This window comes from Camelus bactrianus, chromosome 12 (genome assembly GCF_048773025.1).
Source record: "Camelus bactrianus isolate YW-2024 breed Bactrian camel chromosome 12, ASM4877302v1, whole genome shotgun sequence".
In the NCBI taxonomy this organism is placed as follows: Eukaryota; Metazoa; Chordata; class Mammalia; order Artiodactyla; family Camelidae; genus Camelus; species Camelus bactrianus.
In genome coordinates, this window is record NC_133550.1 from 59,383,001 (window position 1) to 59,403,964 (window position 20,964).

At 40.5% G+C, this 20,964-nt stretch overlaps 1 protein-coding gene across 4 annotated transcripts in view; it reads left to right on the forward strand.

Annotated features, from left to right (window-relative positions):
- Positions 1-19,420, forward strand: part of HMGXB4 (HMG-box containing 4) — a 28,019-nt gene extending 8,599 nt beyond the window's left edge. For all 4 annotated transcript variants that reach the window (XM_010946095.3, XM_010946105.3, XM_010946114.3 and 1 more), the window contains 6 exons: positions 9,588-9,669; positions 10,593-10,657; positions 11,488-11,593; positions 12,513-12,682; positions 16,718-16,840; positions 17,312-19,420. In XM_010946095.3, coding sequence (XP_010944397.1) covers positions 9,588-9,669; positions 10,593-10,657; positions 11,488-11,593; positions 12,513-12,682; positions 16,718-16,840; positions 17,312-17,356 — 591 coding nt within the window. In that variant the 3' untranslated portion in view covers positions 17,357-19,420. The remainder of the gene's footprint in view (positions 1-9,587; positions 9,670-10,592; positions 10,658-11,487; positions 11,594-12,512; positions 12,683-16,717; positions 16,841-17,311) is intronic.
- Positions 19,421-20,964: the final 1,544 nt, after the last annotated feature.

Here is a 20,964-nt window from a genome sequence, read left to right on the forward strand (position 1 = left end):
GAAAATCAAATATATTAAGAATATGGGATTAGCAATTTCATTTCAGTCTAAAATTTGACGTGCAAGTTATTTTCCCCACTAGTAAGACAGCCTTTTAAGAAAGTAAAAAAAAAGCCTCCCAAGCTAAGAATCAACATAAGCATAACATAACTGGCTGGTCACATACTGGGTCAGGTTTTATTCATTTGTTTATTTGAAAACTGTTTCATGAAATAGTACGTATCCTGTGTAAGAATGGGTGTATTCTGAGAACCTCCATTCTAGTGATATATGAGAATGCCGTAAACTAATCTTACAGCGCTCAGTGTGAGGGGGCAGGATGGTCAGGGATAGCTCAGAGAAGAAAAAGGATTTCAGCAGAAGGGGGCACGTGGAGGCAGAGAGATGGTCAGGAAGCAGCGTAGCAAAACAGCTGAACCCTCGTCCTTTGTTTCCAGCCGTCTGATCAGTATTTCTGCCTGGATGCCTTGGGTACTTCAGACCCTTGTGTCACTAACTCAGCTCATCATCCAGACTCCAAACCTGCATCTCCTCCTCCATCTCCTTCTGTAATCCCCATGTCCTGCCAGCCAACCCAAACTCAAAACCACATGCTTATCATTTTTCTCAGTACTTCATTATGAAATTTTTCAAACAAAAAGCATTGAAAGAATTGTACAGTGAACACCATATGCCACCCATTGAGATTCTACAGTTCATATTTTGCTGTTTGCTTTATCATTCATCTTTCCATCAATCCATCTTACCTTTGTTAATGTATCTTAAAGTAAGTTGTAGGCATCATAAACTTCATCTCTCTACTTCAGCTTGCATATTATTAACTTAAACTCAACATTTGTTTTCAGAGCTTTTTTTAGGTAAAATTCACACATGGTAAAATGCACAAATGTTGAGTGTACCATTTGATGAGTTTTGGTAAGTTCACACACCTGTGTGACGAAATCTCCATGAAGATACAGATATTATCCTCATTCCAGATACCCAGAGGTATTTCTCATACCCCTTCCCAGTCAGTCCTCACCCTTACAGCCAACTGCTGTTCTAATTTTGTTTTCCAAACTTAAGGTTCACTTTTACATTTCCCTCTTCCCTGCCCAGCCCCCAGTACTTCCACTCAGGTGTTGAACCTGATATTCGTCCTCCTTAATAACTTCCACATCTTTATGCCCTCTCTCACCACTGCCTCATCCCTCTCTGTACTTAATGTAATACATGGCTCCCTTTCCATTTCTTCCCCCACACGGTGAGTCTTACACTGATGCCAGAATAAACCTAAGTACCACTTGGATGACAACAGGCATCTGTTCAACATCCTCAGTGGATCCTTACTCCTTTATGTTCGACCATAAGACCCAAGAGGACCGGGATGAGAAGTGATGGAGCCCAGAGCGGCCTCTTGTAGCAGACACACAAGGGCCCTGGGTGGGAGGAGGGGCCCTGTGCTGGAGGGGAAACCAGAGAGGGCTTAGTGTCACGGAAGCAAGGGACAGACCGTTTCAAGAATAGATTGGTCTCATGCCTGAGAAGACAGGAGTTCAAGTGTAGTGGGGAGAATGGAAGCCAGGTGTCTGACAGAGTTCACACTAGAGTGAGAAGCGAAGGCAGTGGGGGGATCTTTCACTGGAGAGTTTTGACTGATACAAAGAAGGGAAGTTGCACTGTCTCCCTGGTGAACAGTGGCACTTTCAGTGTTGAGTTGTGTTTTGGGAGTGGTTTTTTGGATGTTTAAAATTTGTTTGCCTGTTTGTTTCTTTGTGGTTGAATCCTGCTTTCTAGGAGGAGTAGAGAAGTCAGATGGTAATGTCTTGAAGCTTCATTCCCCCTTTAAGATCATCCCTTTGAAGTTGGGGTTTTGGTTTATACTGGAGGAGCAGGCTGTGGTAACATTTCAAAAGACACCTTGCTTTGGGTTTTAGTAAATCAGTAAAAGCCGATTCACTGCTGCTCAAATAAGAGCTGTGATGTTGCCACTTCAGAGGCACACCTTCATTTACCTGTGTGTTTCCAGAATGTTCTCATTTCCTCCAAGCAAACGAAGGCTGGCCTGGTGGCCTGGTGCCTGGCACACTCAGACATTACTGTTAATCTACTAATAAACTAAATTCTGAGATAAAACTAGACTTGTCCTGGTATTATGTAGATTCTCTCTGGTAAAACTGAGGTTGAGTAACAATAGCAGTCAGTGGTTCCGGTTAGTCAGTGCCATCTTTTGAGAGCCTGTTGTGTGCCAGGCTTTCCTGGGCACTTGTGCACACAGAGCGGTCATGACTGACAGGAATTGGTAGCCCCCTTTGATGGAGGAAGCAGCTGGAAAGAAAGGACGTGAATTTTAATAGAGGCCTTTAACCCCGAGCCTGGACTCTTTCCACTATCACGCATGCCTCTCCAAACCTGTAAAAGAGGGTTACCCAGCCCCGTAACGCACCCTTAGTGAAGCTAATAGGAGGTTCTAGGTTAAGGGAAACTGATAGGGTGTCCTGGAGTCAGCGATTTGGCCTATTGAGACATAAAGATGTTGTAACGAAGTGGCTGAAAGCTTGGACCCGGGTACAGCAGACTTGGGTTCTTGGTCTCTTTGCTACTTACTAGCTTTGTTCCCTTGAGGTTGCTTCCTCACTTCCCTGCTCACTTGTGAAATGGGGTTACTTAAACTGACCTAGGTGTACGTGTGACATGCTTAGCCCACGGCCTGGCTCAGCAGATAGCTGCTGTTGCAATGACTTGCTTTCATCCCGAGCTCTTTGGAAGCATAAAATATACTTGAAAATATCTTTTTAAAACTTTTTTTTTCAACCACTCATTTCACATATTAGACCAAGCAAGGAGACTATGCTTTTATGGTTTCATTTCTGTTTTCTTTTGCCTTTTAATATTAACATCCACCTTTTAGGAAGCAAACTCTGCAGTTACCACCTGTTTGGAAAACAGTTAAAAACCAAAGAGAAAACAGGGTGTCTGAGGAGCAAAAGCAGATGCTATAGAGTGAATTTCCTCTAGCTCGTGGAGCACTTCATGGGCACTGGGGGAAGGAACGTTGGCTGGAGACGAGCCCCTGGACCACTCTGACCCTGATCTTTTCTTCATAGCATAGTGAACTAGCACCCAGCCTGCTTCACATAGAAGAGTGTTGTGAAAATCAGCCAAGGTAATCCAAGTGAACGTGTGCACTGCCCTTTACACATACAGCTCTGGGGCTCTGCTGTGCATTCAGTACATATTTATTCTGCACTTTGTGCCAGGCACTCGCCAGGTGCTATGGATACAAAGATGAATAAGACCCAGTGTCAGCTCTCAAAGAGCTCAGGGTGTAGTAAGCGAGGTTGGGAAGTGTCCAGCATGTTGAACGTCAGCAGAGACGTGTGCAGAATGCTGAGGAAGGCCTCTGAGTGTCAGAGAAGGTTTCAGGGGAGATACCACCTGAATTGAATCTTAAGGCCAAATAGGAGTTATCGGGTGGAAAGGAGGAGCAGGCATTTCAGTCAGGGAGTGAAAAGTGCATGTGAGGGCAGGCACTGAGATACAAGGGGCATAGGATGTTCAGAATTCCCCAGGACGTTAGCAGAAGGTTCAAAGTAATGGGTGGAAGACAGGAAGAGTTGCTGCCCTCTAGGAGAGGGCAGTAGAGTAATGGTCAGTAAATTACAAGAATAACAGCGAAATGTATGGAGTTGTTCATAGGTTCTAAGCACCACACTAAGTTTTTTATCTATGGTATATCGGTGAATTTTCACAAGCACCCCATCATGTGTAGGTCTTACTATCGCCATTTCACAGAAATAAGCTCCAAGAAGTGAAATTACCTGCCCCGGAACACACACCTGATTAGTGGCAGAAGAGAAATTTAAGCCCAGGTTTTTCTGGTTGCAGGATCCATGCTCTTTCCACCATACAGAAGGAATGTTTAAATTCTATGCAGTGGTATATTATGAGAGAGAGCAGAAATAGTTTTCCATTCAGAATAGTTAAAATAAAAGCTTTGGTGTGGAAACTTTGCTTCTCTGGCACCCTGTCCTTTAGCCAGATCAGATTTGGGGATTTCAGTCAAGTTAGTTCAGAAGAGCATCAGATGGTGGCCCTGCCACTCCCTCAGCAAATGACTGGATCTCAGTTTCTCATCTGTAAAATGTCAATAATGATGGAATGTACCTCGTAGGTTTGTTAGGAGGCTTAAATGAGTTTCTACAGGTAAAACCTAGGTGAGAGCGTCTCCTACATGGTATTCATGTCAGTGAAGAGACTGGGTTCCTGTCATCAGCAGAAGAAAGCCAAGTTCTATTTTTAAGTTTCATAAATTATATTTTGCCTTAACCCTGAGATGTTTTATCCTTTAAAGTATGTTATTAAACTGGGGTCATAGATGCACTTGAAGAGGCATTTTCATCAGACTTTCTCAGAGTTCTGTGATCTAAAGGAATTAAGTGTGACTGCTTTATAAAAAGCAGTAAGAAATTGCTCTTAATATAGATCTTGATATTGTGACATATGTCATCAAACATTTAAAAGGAGGTTCTGGCTATAAAATTACAACCTTGTGAGTTACACTTAAGTGGATTTGTTGCCAGTCATTTGCTGCTAATAATAAAGTATCCAAGTTTTTGAAATATTAACATTTTGTTAAAGGAGAGCCCAGATTAGATCTAAATGTAACCCCTGTGATTCACTTGACATAATGTATGTTTTCTCATTCTTGCCTTAGAAAGTCTAGGGTAGAATTACTGGTCTTGCATTTAGAATCATGTGGAAAAGTTTTGTATGTCTAGAGATCAGCCATTATTTGTGTTATTTCTAACTATTAATTTAGAAAAATGCCTATGCTCTGGAAAAAATTAAACCGTTAGGCTTGAATTCCAAACTTTGGGTCCGTAGGCTGGAGTTGCATCTTAGAGCATGATGGGTAGGTTCTAAGGTCAGCACAGACAATGAAAACTGTTCGAGTTTCCCTTGAAAATCTCTTAAGGCGGCTGCATGATGAAGGCCAACAGATTCTCAGTCCAGCAGAAAGTCAGCCCAGTGCAGCCGGGTTTTTCTCTCTTCGGCACCAGATTAAGTCATTGGCATATGTTAAGGAGCCATAGTTTTATTTTATTTTTTAAGTTGTGTCAGCTACCAACATGAGAATCACACTGGGGTAGTGAGTTGCACACACTGAGGGAGGCATCCAGGAACTGTCTGGGGAAGGCAGATTTATACTCTGTCTCACTCAATCCAAGGAATAGGTTCTTAGAGCAGAATCACCCAGACTCGTCAGTCCTTACCTCCCTCTCTCTCTCATGGCCAAATATAAAACTGACATGAGCTCATGTATTTGTAGTGCCACTTTGTTTTATCTTGGGCCCAATAAAGGGGGATTTGGAAGGATTACAGCACTTAGAGCATTTGGGGATATGAAGCTGCTACTAAATTAATAAAGGAAATGCAGCCCCTAGAACTCACTTCTGTTGCATCTCTGAACAGGACTGGCTCCACCAGGAGAATACCGAAAATAGGACCTTTACTATGTAAATGGCATGTTTAAAGCAAAGGCCTTGCTGCTGTGGTTTGTTGTTTTGGGGGGGAGGGGTTGTTTGTTTTTGTCTGATTTAGGTCAAATAATTTCACCCCATTAGCCTTCACCAGAATTGCTATTTTTTTAAAAAAATCTTGTATTGGCTTCTTGGAAGCCACAGCTTCTATTTTGAAAAATAGAGAGGGAATAGAAAAGAATTCATAGCAGTTTTCTACTGTGGTGTAACAAATTACCACAAATTCAGCAGTTTAAGAAGACCTGCATTTATTATCTCGCAGTTCTATAGATCAAGCCCAGATAGGGCTCAGCCAGTTTCTCTGCTCCATCTCATGAGACTGAATCCAGGTGTTGGCTAGAACTGGTTTCTCATCTGAGCTGCAGGCCCTTGTCCAGGTTGTTGGCAACATTCAGTTCCTTGGAGCTGTAGGACTCATAGCAACTCATCTTCGGGTCCAAGGCCAGCAGGAGAGTGTCTGCTGCTGGGTCTTACCTCTTTTAAGGGCTCACTGGATAAGGTCAGGCCCACTCCAGATAATCTCCCTTTTGATTCGCTCAGATTCAACTCAATCGAGGACCTTTATTACATCTGCAGAGTCCCTTTTGCCATATAACATAACATAACACGATCACGGGAGCAACAGCCCCTCAGATTCACCAGTCCTGCTCATGTCCAGGGGCGGGTCTGTGAACACCAGGGACGGAAATCTTGGGCACCATCTTGGAATTCCGCCTACCACAGAGATAACGTTACTCAGTACCTACTGCAGTACCAAATACTGGCTAGTTCCCACCTTTTTATCCAACTTTTACTTGTAGGGAAACTAAAGCTCAGGGAAATAAAGCAGCTGGGGTAGCTAGTAAGTAGTGCGGTGGATTTTCACTTAGCTCTGTTGGCCTCCAAGGCCCAGGCTCTTTCTGTTTTGCCACATTATCTCCAATAAATCCTTTCCCTTCTCCCGCCCTTTCCATATATTTGCTTTTCTGCATCCCCACTGTCTTGGCTGTGGGCCTTCACCATCCCTCCCAGGCACTCCTGCAGCAGCCCCCGATTGGGCTTCCTGCCCCCACTCCTGCTCTTCCCAGGGCATTCTCCAGGGTCCTGAAGTGCATCCTGACCACGTGGCTTCTGGAAGCTTAAAGTACTTGAATCACTTCTTTCCAGCAGAGCCCATAGTCTTTTTTTTTTTTAAATTGATGTATACTCAGTTACAATGTGTCAATTTCTGGTGTACAGTGTCAGTCATACAGATATTTGTTTTCATAATTCTTTTTCATTATAGGTTACTACAAGATATTGAATATAGTTCCCTGTGCTATACAGAAGAAATTTGTTTTTTATCTGTTTTTATATATAGTAGTTAATATTTTCAGATCTCGAACTCCCAATTTATCCCTTCTCACCCCCTTTTCCCCTGGTAACCGTAAGATTGTCTATTATGTCTGTGAGTCTGTATCTGTTTTGTGGATGAGTTCATTAGTGTCTTCTTTTTTCTTTTTTTACATTAGAGTCCATGCTCTTTAATACAGGTTACAAGGCATCCACCTCTAAGCGCTTCCTACTTCGCTGACATCATCTCTTACCCCTTCGATGAGTGTTACCACGTGTTGTTCCCTCTGCCCAGAACACCCTTAACTGTTCTTCACCTGGCTAAGTCTACGCAGCTTTTGGGTTTAGATTAAATACCGCTTGACTGCCTAATTAGCTAAAGCACTTCTATTACATGTTCTGTAACACCCAGTACTTCCCCTACAATGTTGTTGATTTTATTATGATGACATGTTTATCTGTCTTATCTCTTAGATTATGTGTCTGATCCTTGGCTGTTTTCCCTACGTCTGACACATAGTGGATGCTTAGCAAATATGTATTAATAAATGAATGGCAGAGGACTTTGATAGGTTACTTTTTTTCTGTTTCCCTTATAGTCTCCTTCATTTTAGTCTGCTTTTCCTTCTTGGTCATTGAAATACTTTTAATACCATATGTCAGAACAGCTATCCACTTCTCAGGTGTTCTATTCAGGATCATATAATTAGTATAAGGTGAAGCTGAGAAAAGATGGTAGGCCTTTAAACTTTAAATGTCATATGTTTTCCAGTATTTTATGCTGCTTGACAGCCTTAGAATAAGATCTGGGCTTCAAAAGCTCATCCTCTTAACTACCACTGTACCCAGGACAGGTACTCAATAAATACTCGTGTATTTTCTACGTAATTGAATAAAGTCCCTTATAAGAGATATGAGAGGACCCTCTCTTCAGTATGTGGATTTGGATCTAATTTATTGAATGAGAGTCATGATTAATTTTGTAAAGGTAGTCCTAATTTTATATTATAGCTATAGATTGCCTTGTGGAATAGAGAGCATTAACCTTTCACAGTATTATAGCATGTTTGAGAAAACATTGTTAAAATTCCTTGCAAGTTTTATAATATGGCCAAGTCAGGTCAATGGATAAGCTGCTTTAAAAAGATTAGTCTAAAATTTTTGAAGCTAAATTTATAACAAACATGCCATGATTTTTATATCCAAAGAAGGGCTGTCTCTCATTCAAAGCAGCTACTTGGGAAGGTGTTTCAGGAATGTTTCCACTCTTCAAAAATGGTTTTAGAATTCCTTTTGGAATTAAAGTCAGAGCCATCACACAAGTGTTTTTTTGTTTTGTTTTGTCATAAGTTTTGGCTAGTCTTTGGCCTTTGACAGTAGTTTTTTTTATGAAGACATTAAGAACTAAGGTGAACGAAGTGTGTCATCAGGCTTAATTTAAAACAAGCTGCAACTCTAGTCATGAGACAGGACTGTGTTGTTTGTTGGTTTGTTTGGGTCATAAAATACGACTCTTAAGGTGAACAGAAGTTCCCAGTAGCTTTTAAAGCCCTAAACGTTCCTGTCATTATAATAACTGCAGGACCAGAAAGTACTCTCTTGGGAGGAGATAGAGGACTCACCATATTTTGATACTTACAGATGAGGGTTTCAGGAAAGCCGTACTGAAAACGTCAAAGGTTAAAAGGGATCATCTTTTTAAATAGGAACCTTTTCTGTAAGGAAGCAACGTATTTGTTTTCTTTGGCCCCTAACACGTAGCCCTAGAAGTCAGGCTTCCTGGGCTGCAGCCATTCTGGTGTTATGGCTGGCGTAGTTGTGGGACTCAGGCAAGTCACTATTTTTCAGAGTTTCCTTTTTCTCATCCTCAGGATGAGAGGTTTGGACAGATGCCATCTAATGCACCTTTTCAGGTGGGAATACTTCTCGAGTTTTTTTCCTCAGTCTATAGATAACTGTAAAATGGAATGTATAGTAATAGAGAATGTAATCTATTGTTTTATATATCCCTTGCTGAACTGGCTTTAAAAGCATATTTTGTTTTTGTTCCTCAAAAAACATGTGTTGCTTTTGGAGTTGTCATAATGCAGTGAAGAATAAACATAATTCAAGTAGTACCAAGCAGCTTGTTGAGCGAAAGAGGTTCATCTTACACTGACTACCAAAGAATTGTTCTCGGTTATTTATCTGCTTCTCACCTAGGACCACAAGTATGTGAATAGTAAAATAATGATAAACTACAAGCGACAGTAAAAGCAGGATCTGGAAAATTATAAGATTAGAAATCAAAACCAGAGGAACGATATGAACATAAATTTGGCTCTTGGCTTCCTGGCCTCAAAGTAAGGGGAAATTATGTGGTTCTTACTTTCAAAGAAGGCAAAAAATACACACCCCAGAAGAAGTAAAGATTTTCTTAGCACTTAACTCTAAAAGAAATTCATAACATGAGATTGTATGTGGGAAGAATGGAGGACTTTACAAATAATTATCAAGTAAGTGCAACAACCTGAAAAATCTAAAAATAATTTAGCATGTGATTTTTACCTTCTAAGACTAAAACTGATACTCATCTCTGAGCCATAAGAAACATGGATTAAAAATTAATTTTCCTGTTTAGGAGAGCCGGTTAGTCGTTCAGAACAGTCTTGATGGAAAAGTGTAGGTAACTTTTCTGTTTTGTTCCATAAATGCAAGGTTACTCAACTTGTGTTCTCATGAAGTTTTGTCCTGTTCTATTTTTATGTGGACTAGCCAAAAAAGAAGAACATGTCGGCCTATCAGGTGTTCTGTAAAGAGTATCGTGTAACCATTGTGGCTGACCACCCAGGCATAGGTAAGAACATTTCTCATCTTTAGCTTTTTTACTTTCCATTTGTATCTCTGAAGCAGTGCAGTTAATTCAGTCGGTCAACAGGCATATTCTTCCCATAGTATGAAAAGAACACAAATCTCATTTCTCTCCTCAGTTGTGCAAGTCCCTTTAGATTTTGTCTTAGTTTACCCCGTCCGTAAAGCACAGTGCTAAACATGCAGTTGTTTATTTCCAAGATTTTACAGTTGACCTTTTGCTTAAACTGCCCTTGGGTTTGAAGTTAGAGTGAGATGGCATGTTATATTGTTTATGTTTGTCTCTGTGTTAGAAGTTACTGAGGTGAGAGCTACAATTCAAACTGTAGACACATCACTTAAGCTCTACAAACCTCAGTTGCCTAACGGGTGAGCTAGCTTCTCAACCTCACCAGAGCTGTTGTGTAGCACAGATGAAGCCCCGTAAAAGCCACGAATATACTTTGTAAAGTGTGACCTTGCCGTACACGTGGAAGGACAGCATTACACATCTGGAAGATCGCTTCTGAGCTGCTCTAGGGGAATTCTTTATTTCTGAGCTCTCAGAAATTTGGTCAAAATCTAACATCTTTATCAAATTCTGCATAACATGTTTTCTTTAACCTAAGTTGATAAGCCCTGTTTCGTGGGATCAATTAAAAGATACCAGAAAGATGCTTAAGGAATAAATCCTTAGAGAGTAGATGTGTGAGAATTTGAGTCTTGTCTCATGACCACCAAAACAGCCCCTTCCTTCTAGAAAAGAATCAAGAAAAGTGATGGGGTTTGGTTGGTTTTCTAACAGAATCTTGTGCTATTTAAATCTGATCTTCAAACCGTTTTACCAATGTTTGCTCTAATCAATCTTCTGTGTTGTTTATGGTTAAACTTTTACTGTATCCAGTTATATTTTTTACTCTTTTATGCCAGATTTTGGGGAGCTTAGTAAAAAACTGGCTGAGGTGTGGAAGCAGTTGCCAGAAAAGGACAAACTGGTAAGTATACTTGTACAGACATGTTTTTGCTTTGTGCCTTCCAAAATGTATAATTCTATAGACTGTCCCAAACAACACTGAAAATAGTGGAAAAAAGTAAAATCGGTGGGAAATGGTTTAGCAGAGGGCAGTGAACTGGTTGGTGCCAGTTCACTCTAGGTGAGGATTTAGCTGCAGGGAGGCTGTCTTTTCTAAACTGATCTAATTTTCTCCTAGCAACCTTACATTGAGCCAATAATAGAAACACAGGACAGTGTTTACCTGGTAGGTAGATTCCAGGTCATCATCCTCATCAACCAGTATCCCTTACTATCAAGAAGCTATTAAGAATGAATAAACAGTCATATCTGAATTATTCACAGTCATTTTCCAATTAGATGACATGAAGATGCTCTAGGAATTAGAATTACCTCCTTGCTTTAAGATACAGCTCATCTGGATGAAACAGCTATTATGTGTTTCACCCAGGTAGATTAGTTCCTGTTTTCGTGTCATCGTTGTACTGTTGGTGTTGCCCACGTGCAGGTTGGACATTAGACTGAGGCAGATGTTTCCTCTCTGATTTTACATTTCGACCCTTAGAGTGATCTCAGACTGGGTGCTGCCATCTGACCTTCAGCACGGAGGGATGTTCAGCTAAGATATTACTGTCTTCGCTGTCTGAAGCCTGTTCAATGACCCTCCAGCTTCAGAGTTAACGCCAACCCTCTGTCTGCTCCCCTCCACTCTCCTTCTTGTCTTCATCCTCCTCTTCCAAGACTGCTTTCCCTTTTACTTTTTTTTTTTTTTTTTGCCCTTTGTAATGTATTTTTGCCCTGATCTGATTGCAGATTTGGAAGCAAAAAGCTCAGTATCTGCAACACAAACAGAACAAAGCAGAAGCTACAACTGTGAAAAGAAAAGCCTCCAGCTCAGAAGGTTCCATGAAAGTGAAAGGTAGTGACCACACCCTCTCTGGTTTTCCTGCTTTTCCCTCGAAAACTGTGACTTCTGCTCCCTTACTAGTAAACTGGGAGAGCAGCCTGTGTTAGAAGCAGATCTTGATATGTAGGTATTGTTACGGAAACGACACACCAGTCAAGAAACAAGCACCACTCTGAGGGTTGGAGTACTCAGATGTATTACGCCGGCGGGCTCAGAGGGGCTTCTGCTCCGAAGATCTGAGCACCTCCAAGACGTGCGCATGAGGTTTTATAGGGTAAAGTACAAGCTTGGGGTATTTGGCCAATAGGCATGGAACAGCTTTAGCAGCATTATCATCATAAAAGTGGAGGCAGGGAGGCAGCAAACCAACATTCCAAAGCCAGATATGTGTCTTTGAAAATCCAGCTGGCTAGCAAAAAACATAAACAGCAAACCAACACTGATAAACTTAGATTTACAAGTTAGTCCAGCAGAACTCAGATCAGTATTCCAATACTTAGACTTGTGAGTTATCTTGTTAGCCCAGCCCAGCCTCTCCTTCACATTCCTAGACCTGTGAGTTATCTTGTTAGACCAGCCCAGCTTTTCCTTCACAGTATTATTACTGAATATTAAAATTTGCCCCCCAAATTTAGAAAATGTAAATCAGAAGTTAGCAAAGCTTTCTGTCAAGGGCCAGAGAGTAAATATTTTAGGTCTGAGGGCCATATGCATTCTCTGTCATGTATTACTCTTTGTTTTTCCTACAACCATTTAAAAATCTAAAATCCATCTTAGCTCACAGGCCAAGCACAAGCAGTCACGAACCAGATTTGGCCCGCAGTCCATAGTTTTGTTAATGCCTGGTAGAGATCATAAAAGGGGAAAGTTAGGAAGAACATTTTTGTGGTGTTGGAGGCCGTAGGCAAGCTTTATTTGTCTCTGTTCTCAGCTTCCTCTGCAGGAATACTGTCACCCCAAAAGAAATCTCCACCCACCACCATGCTGTTACCCGCCTCGCCAGCCAAAGCCCCTGAGACAGAGCCCATCGATGTGGCTGCTCATCTCCAGTTGCTGGGAGAGTCCCTGAGCCTCATTGGACACCGCCTGCAGGAAACTGAGGTGAGGACGAGCGGCACGACTCCAGCTGCCAATACAATTTGAATCCATTTACTCACATACGTTGATTGAGCAACTACTGTGTGCTGGATTATGCCAGGTGCTCAGGATACAGTGATAAAGAAGATAGATGGTAATAGAGACGTCTGGAGATTCGGCATCTACCTACTGGCTCTCCAAGGTTATGCTAATACTGTCCTACTGAAACAATGGCACAGAAGGAAGTTAGAATACTCTGTAACTTTTTCCCCCCAGTTTTATTGAGATATAATTGACATATAGTCCTGTCATTCATTTTTATTTTTTAAAAATGCAATGGAAAAAATGAGTCCACATCCCATGGATGCTTTGATCATTTTTACTGCAAATTCATTTTGAATTTTTCTGTGCATTTCCAACAGGGTTTTGAATAGGCAGATTAGGTTGTACAGGGGATGAAGAGTTCCTCTACAGCTTTGAAAATAGGCAGCAAGGGAAAGGTTAAGGTTCTCAAGCTCCTCATTACTCTGCACTTGAATTACATAGTGCTAGTACCCTAAGGAGATCTTTGTCCTTTTAAGCTTTAATTTCAAAATCACTTATCCTACAAAGCTGTCGTGTTCCATTGCCATTACTATATTCAGTTTCTAATCATGTTGCCCCTGGGCTCACTCAGTATGTAGTATTTCAGTTTTCCACTGGGTCCTAATAAGATATTTCAGAAAAGAAATCAGTCTAAGCTACTGAAGCCATTTTTCAGCTGAGAAATCAGTGTAGGAATATGAAACTATTCACTTGCTTCTATATGGAAGCTGAATTATTATTCATCAAACAAAATACCAGGGAGTGGGTACAGCTCAGTGGTAGATCACATGCTTAGGATGTACCAGGTCCTGGGTTCAATCCCCAGTACCTCCGTTAAAAATAAAGACGTAAATAAGTCAGTCAGTCAGTCAGTCAGTCAGTCAAATTACCTGCACCCCCAAAAAGATAAATAAATAAAAATAAAAACAAAATTCCAAAGGCCACAAGAAACGAAGCTTTGTCTAAGTTCTTTGACTAGTTTCTAAAAATTCAGTAAGTGTCAAAACAACTACTTTCTTGTAAGCTCAAGTATTTGAGTAGATATAAATATTTCCTGAATAAAATATTCAGGAATCCTTATCTATTTTTCATATTTAGACATTCTTATGTTTCCTAAAAACGTTAAAATTAAGAATGATTTGTTTTGTTCACCTTCCATATTCCAGATTTCTCCCTGACATTTCTATTCAGTTCAGCAAAGATTTGTTAGGTACTTAGGCATTATTTCAAAAATTGAGGGGAGCAGAAAATCTGAATAGCTTCCCGATAATTTCCTATCATCAGGAAACTTACAGACTAATTGGAAATAAAGAATAGATACATAATTAGCAAAAAAAAGAAGGCAGCTTCTGTGAGCAGTTGCTATAGAAAAGTTACATATATATATATTGACCAGAAAAGGGAAAGAATATTACAGAATCTCTAGTCCACTCTTTTTTTAACGTAACAGTCTTATTGAGGTATAATTCATACACCATAAAGTTTACCTTTTAAAATGTAGAATTTCGTGGCTTTTAGTATAGTCACAGATCGGTGGCTCCATTACTACTGTCTAATTCAACGTCATTTTCCTTACCCCCAAAAGAAACCCCCTACTGTGTGTCAGCAGTAACTCCCCATTCTCCCCCTACTCCACTTTTCCCAGGCTTTAATCATTCACATAGATCTTCACAATTTTGCAATTTCCACATACCACTTACACTGTTATTTACATTACATTTTTAATTAAATAAATATATCCATGCTTTCACAATGATATCCTCAATATCACGAGTGTGATATTCTAATCAAAATTGATGTATATCAAATAATTAACGTTCACCTCTATGCCACCTAGAAGCAGTAAACGTGCTATGCTTTAAGGAACACTGATTTATACAGTTTCCTCATTTAAAGATTAAATACCTGAAGCCTAATGAAATTAAGTGACTATTATTCCAAGTTTATGCAACTACCTGTGACAGAGCCCAGCTTGCCTCACTTCTAAGGCCGCCCTCGTTCTGTTGTTCATGGCACCTGAAGCAGTCAGAGCAAGGTTCAAGAGAGCTAGGGGAGTCAGGAGAGGCTTTGTGGAAGGAAAGTGGTGTTCCAGCTGGACCTGAAAGAGTGAGCAGGATTTCATATCATGGAGATACTGGAGAGAGAGGTTTTAAACCAAGAAAACAGCATATATCTGTTTCTCAGCCTTGCATGCAGAGATGGGTGAAGAGGCCTCCATCCCCACTTTAACCAGACCTTTTAGCTGTTTTTTGGGGTTCCACTTTAGGTTTTATTTCATGCTAAAATGATGAAAAACTAGAACATGCAATGCACAAGATGGGGGAAGGCTAAATATTAAGGGTATAGTCCAAATTAAAGAGGAAAGTGACTATTCAGAAACCGCAGAGAATTTTTGAGTAGGGAGGAATGATCAGAGCTCTCATTTGGTTTTCTCTGAGAATATCATCTATTTTAGATCGGGAGTGAAAAGAGACCAGAATTGGGGGAAAATTATAACAATAATCTAGTCTAGACATGACAAAGACTTTATTTTAATGCAGCAGATATTTACTGAGAGCTTACTCTATGTGGAACACCAGGAATTATTGGGAGGTTATAAAAAAAAGAATAGGACTTGGTTCCTGCCCTCAGGTTGCTTATAATCCATTGGGAGAGTCAGGCATAAAATATTAGCTATAATTCTCTGCAGAGCAAAAGTAATGGGATATCTAATTGCTATCTTTCAATGAATGCTCACTCAGCCATTCAGCGTGCTGTACATGGATTCTTTCTTTCAATTCACATTGCAACTCTGTGAAGCAGAATTTGTATTCCCTTATTTTATAGAAGGGAAAACAGAGAGGTTAGGGAACATTCTCTGGAGTTTAGCCTCTCTGTGCTGAAACACTGCCTTGAGTTTGGTGGCATGACCTCAGGGTCCATGCTCTTAACCCTTTGCTCTACTGCCTGCCTTGGAAGGAGGGGGAGACACTGGACAAGGAGGGTGAGGGAAGGAAGAATCAGTGGCGGGAAGGCCTTGAGACTGGGCAGTCGCGTGAATGGTGGTGACTAGCAGAGGAAGGGATGCTAGGAGGAAGGGTAGGGTATCTCTCTTTACAGCATGTTGAGACTGAGAAATAACCAAAATGAAAGACCTAGCAGGCAGCCAGAAATACAGTTTTGGAGATGGTGGTGTTGGTAATAATAGTCATTGTTCCTGATACTTTATCATCTCACTTAATCCCCTCCGTGCTGCAGACGCTGTTAGTACTGTTTTACAGGCACAACACAGGAAGCAGCGTGCCCCTTTCAGTGTGTGGGGCAGCCAGGTTCTGGACCAGCAGTATTGAGCTCATTCTCTGAAGGACTCAGCTCTGCTGCCTCCCGAGGTGACAGGTCCTCATCGTATTTCTAGTCAAAGCAGATTATACAAGAGCTGGGGAGCAGTGTTTGCAGCAAGCAGTCTCATTTCTTATCTCTTTGAATCACAGAGATATAGACAATGTGAATTGTATGATTTGTCAAATGTTAAAAAAAGAAAAGTACCATCAGCTGTCAGAAAGTGGCGTCATCAGCTATACGTGGAGAATGTATGTGTCTATATTGGATGTTAATGTGCAGGGCTGTAGAATTCTCAGCCATCACACTTGAGCTAATATAAGAAAAATACTTTTGCATACGTGGTCTCTGCAAATCTCAGCAGCTCTCCAGAGTAGATAAGGCATTTTTTACTATTTTTAAGTATAGATTTTTTTTTTAACTCTTCTTAAATGACTAACCCAAGGTCACACAGAGGGTAAGATGGGTTAGGAATATAGAAAGGAAACCTGGGAATGTATTGAGTTATCAAAGCAGATCCCTTCCAAAACCACTGCAAGTTTCACAGAACTGCCTGAGACTTAAAGAACCATGTGAGGAAGTCACCCAGAACCTGGAGGAGCAGCAGGAGTGTGATCCGAGTTACAACCTCCTCTCATCTAACGCTGTCCCTTTCAGGGCATGGTGGCTGTGTCTGGCAGTCTGTCCGTGCTTCTGGACTCCATCATCTGTGCGCTTGGCCCCTTGGCGTGTCTGACCACACAGCTACCTGAGTTGAATGGCTGTCCCAAACAGGTTTTGGTGAGTTTTCCTTGTTTCCTTGGATTTTGGGGGCCAGACCTCCAGGGAGCCAGAGAGGCCCTGCCTTAATGAGTTCTATCAGGCGCAAGCTCATAAAGCTTCCTGGATGTAGCACTGCCTTCAGCTGTCAGCCCGTGGAACATGGGCTTTCAGTGAAACAGAAAGCGTGCCATGTCCTAAGACATCTCTCCTTTGGAGAGAAGCGTTCTAGCCTTTAAGGTACTTCAATCCTGTGTTTCCTGTTTGCTTTTCTACAAAGCACAGGAGTCTTCTGCCTCTATTTTACTAGGATTAACTGGAGAAGTCAGCAAACAAGCTCCTAGCATAAAGACAACAGGAGACTATCTTCATCTCCCCCCGTTTCCTCTAACTCTAGTCTTTCTTTCCATCTCCCTCCCCTGAACAATGAAATATGTCTCAGAGAACTAAGGAAAAGTCCTCTTCACTGAACCTTTTTCCCTTGTTTTGCAGTCAAACACACTAGACAACATTGCTTACATCATGCCTGGACTCTGACCATAAAGCCTCCTGGGACAGAAACCTTATCCCCCCCCATTGCTGGTTTGTGTATATATGACTGTTCCAGATCCTTTCGCTGGCCTCTGGGTATAGGTTTTAAATTTTTATATATATGCATATACATATATATATATATAAAATGTACAATATATACATAAGACTGTAACTACTTTGCTTTTAATAATTTTATGAAATGGCAAAGGTTTAGCCAAGAGGAAAACCTTGGCATGAATATGGGCTTGGGATTCTTACTTCTCCTGTGGTGGATAAATCTGCCTTAAAAATCAATGTAACTTGGGGCCTGGGGGCTTGTTCTGGATGCCAAGTGCATCTCGTTATGGACAGCTAAAATGTGATTTTTTTCCAAACTCAGTTGTACCTCCAGACCCATCACTGACCATTTGCCTTACCTGTCTTAACAGTCTGAAGTGTGATGGGAAAGATTATGGGAAGATGTCAGTTAACTGAAAGTACAAAGCTTTTCAACTTGAGGTGACCTAGGTGGGAGGTGATAAAATCGTGCCCATCTTAAAGCTATTGCAATGGTTTAAGTGAACTTAGTAGGGGGTTCATTCCAATTCCTGCTCTACCAGTGTCCACGTCTTAGTTCATTATAATCATTGGTACCATTGGCAGCCTCAGTAGGGGCCAAGGAGTTCTGTGAGCCCTGGCGAGGGTAAAGCTGTCAGTGCCAGCAGCTGAACGGCCTATACTGTGAGCTGACCCGGGATACTTGGTCTGCAGGACCAAGAGCTGGTACCTCCCTTGGCAGCGTCAGCTTCACTCACGGTTCTGTGGCTGAGTTGTTTGGTGGTTGTAGAAGGTGCACTTTGCCCAGCCTGATTCCTGGGTTCTTCTCATTGGCTCCCCTGCTGGGCAGATAGAGTGTTCTGCATTCCACACGAAAACGAATTGCAAAAAAAAACGTACTCTATTCTCGTGTAGGTTTATTTATGTGCGCGTGTGAATGTGTTTTAATTATGTGTATTTAACTCTTTAAACTCTCTTAGATTTTAATTTATCCTGTAAATTTCTGTATATATAATTTAAAAACAAGAGCCTCCACCAGCAACAGCATGTGGAAGATAACAGATTTTCATTTCTTCCTTTCTTCCTTCCTCTGGTCCCCTCTGAAAACTCCAAATCATTTACACGTTAAGGTATTTGTGCCTCACAAAGGAATCATTATGTTGGGATTCTAATCCTTTCTGATTCAATAATGTCAAGAAAGTAAAATAAAAAGGAATGTTACCATTCCCAGCTGCCCTCATTTCCAAAGAACCAAACTTTTGCTTCCCAGTTCCAAAGAAGACAGTTGAGTGCTTCAGGGTTGTTTTTAAATTTGGTGTGTGATTCCACGTCAGAACCAAGCTCTGAGATCGCTGTGCTTTCTTCCCTTGGCCTGGACGGAGCACTGCAGCATCAAAGTAGATCTCTGAGGGCAGTGCAGCCAGCCTGCATCCTATTTAATTCTTTCCTTCCTTCCCACCAGTGTGGTCACAAGGCTGTGTTTCTTAAAGGTATTCTGGGTACTGAATGCCTTTCTCACCTCAGAGCAATTTTGAAATTTAATTGAGGAAACAGGAATGTTTGGGAACCAAAATCAAGAAGAGCAGAAATCTTGGCTTGAGTTCATGTGTTAGAATCTGTACCAGGCCTCATCTGCACACATGTCAGTTTCCTGTTCAACACAGGGTATCAAGGAAGGGCCTTGAAGACATAGGTTAGTACAGAAAGAATTCAACCCTACCATTGTCATTTTACACATTAATGAAATCCTGATGAGGAACTGCTTTCTGTTTGTTTGTTTTCCTTTAAAATCCAACCCTATTGTATTTGTATTTAAAATTTGTACACATTTGTATAATAATCTGTTCCTTGTGGCATTTGGTACTATTAGAGGAAAAACTTTGGATTCAGACCTTCTTGCAGTTTTTATATCATTGTTTTATTTTGTTTTTTAAATAAATTCTAGCGGTTTGATCCAAATCCCATTACAGTTGTATAAAGAAATAAAATTTTGTACTTATATTATTAAAAATCACATTTTTAATGTTTGTAGTCGAGTCTCAGCTATCTTTTCCCTGTTGCTAACCAAAGTTGCTATGAAATTTTAAACCTGTTTTTCACACTGTATCCTACCATAATTTTCTTTTAAAAAAAAATCAACCTGGAATAGAGGTCAAGTTTCTGATCATAGCCATCTTCCTAACAAGCATCTTGCTCTGTTTCTATTAACTTTTACATTGTGGATTCTCTCATCTTTTCTCTTTCAAACCCAGTTGCTTTGGTAAGTGTAACTCTATACATTGGCAAGTGAAATTGTATGTACGTTACAGTGTTGGCCTAACTCAAGAAATACCTACCAGTCTTGTATAAAAGTTGCATCTGTATCATGCTAAATCATGTGTTTCAGTACTGTCCTGACTTAGTGATAGTGGATTGGATAAGTCACTTAATCTTTATAGGCATCTGAAGTCCTATCTGTAAAATAGTGTTAATGTCACTTCCCTGTCTCCAAGCTTGCAACTAGCCAGCCTGACATTTAGCAATAATTGTGAACATTTAATATATGAGATTGGACTTTTCAAGGTAAAAATTTCAGTGCAAACACAAGGTGTTAATAGTCATAAATAGTGAAATAGTATGATTGATTGAAAGGTTCACTTACGGAGAAGCAGCAAGAAAGAGACTGCCATATTGCTGAATGACTAGAGTGATTTGCGTATTTTATCTCAGTTAATCCTCCCAAAAGCCTTATGAGTATTATCCCCCTTAATAAATGAGGAGACTGATGCAGAAAGGACTTTCCCTAAGTTTATACAGCTAGTAAATGGCAGAACCAGAATGAGCACACTGGTACAGCTGAACCCAAAGCCAAGGCTCTCCTCTCCCATAAGCCACTTTCACAGTTAAATTGTGTATGTAATTCATCAAAATCCTTCTCCATTATCTGCAGTCCTTAGCACATGTGATTGTAGTAAAACTGTCTGAGACCTTCCCATTGTCCTTCTGTCCTAGCTGCATTTTACTACACAGACCTCACTTTTCTTGTTGCACTATTTTCATTAAACTTTAAAGGCAAAATACCTTGATTTTTGTCTAAAAATACTTAAAGGATATAATAGATTACCTTACATTTATACAATATGTAAATCTCAGGGGACTTAAACATTGACATTGCTAAAACATTTAAAAGGAAAATCAAATTAAAACAGACTTTTTACTATGAGTTTGTTCCTTGTTAGCAAACACTTTTAAAACATAATTTTGTACTACACTTAATGTTTGCCATTTAGCTTCCTATCTATTGTGTTGATAAAATCCACACACTTCCATTTCTAATAGCTATACAGCATTCTGTTTGCATGGAGTTAATATAATTTGACTCCCTTTTTGGGGGTATATGGGTTGATTCTGCTTTTTTACCATGAAGAATAAAACTTGCGACTGCTTTATTCTCAACAGTAAAGCCAAGATGTACCCATAATCACTTTAAACCGAAATGATGCAAGAAGGCAAGAACTTCTGGTAAATCACAACCCAACATGGAGATGTTAAAGGCTCTTAATGGAAGAATCCAAAGGAAATTCATGCTAAATATA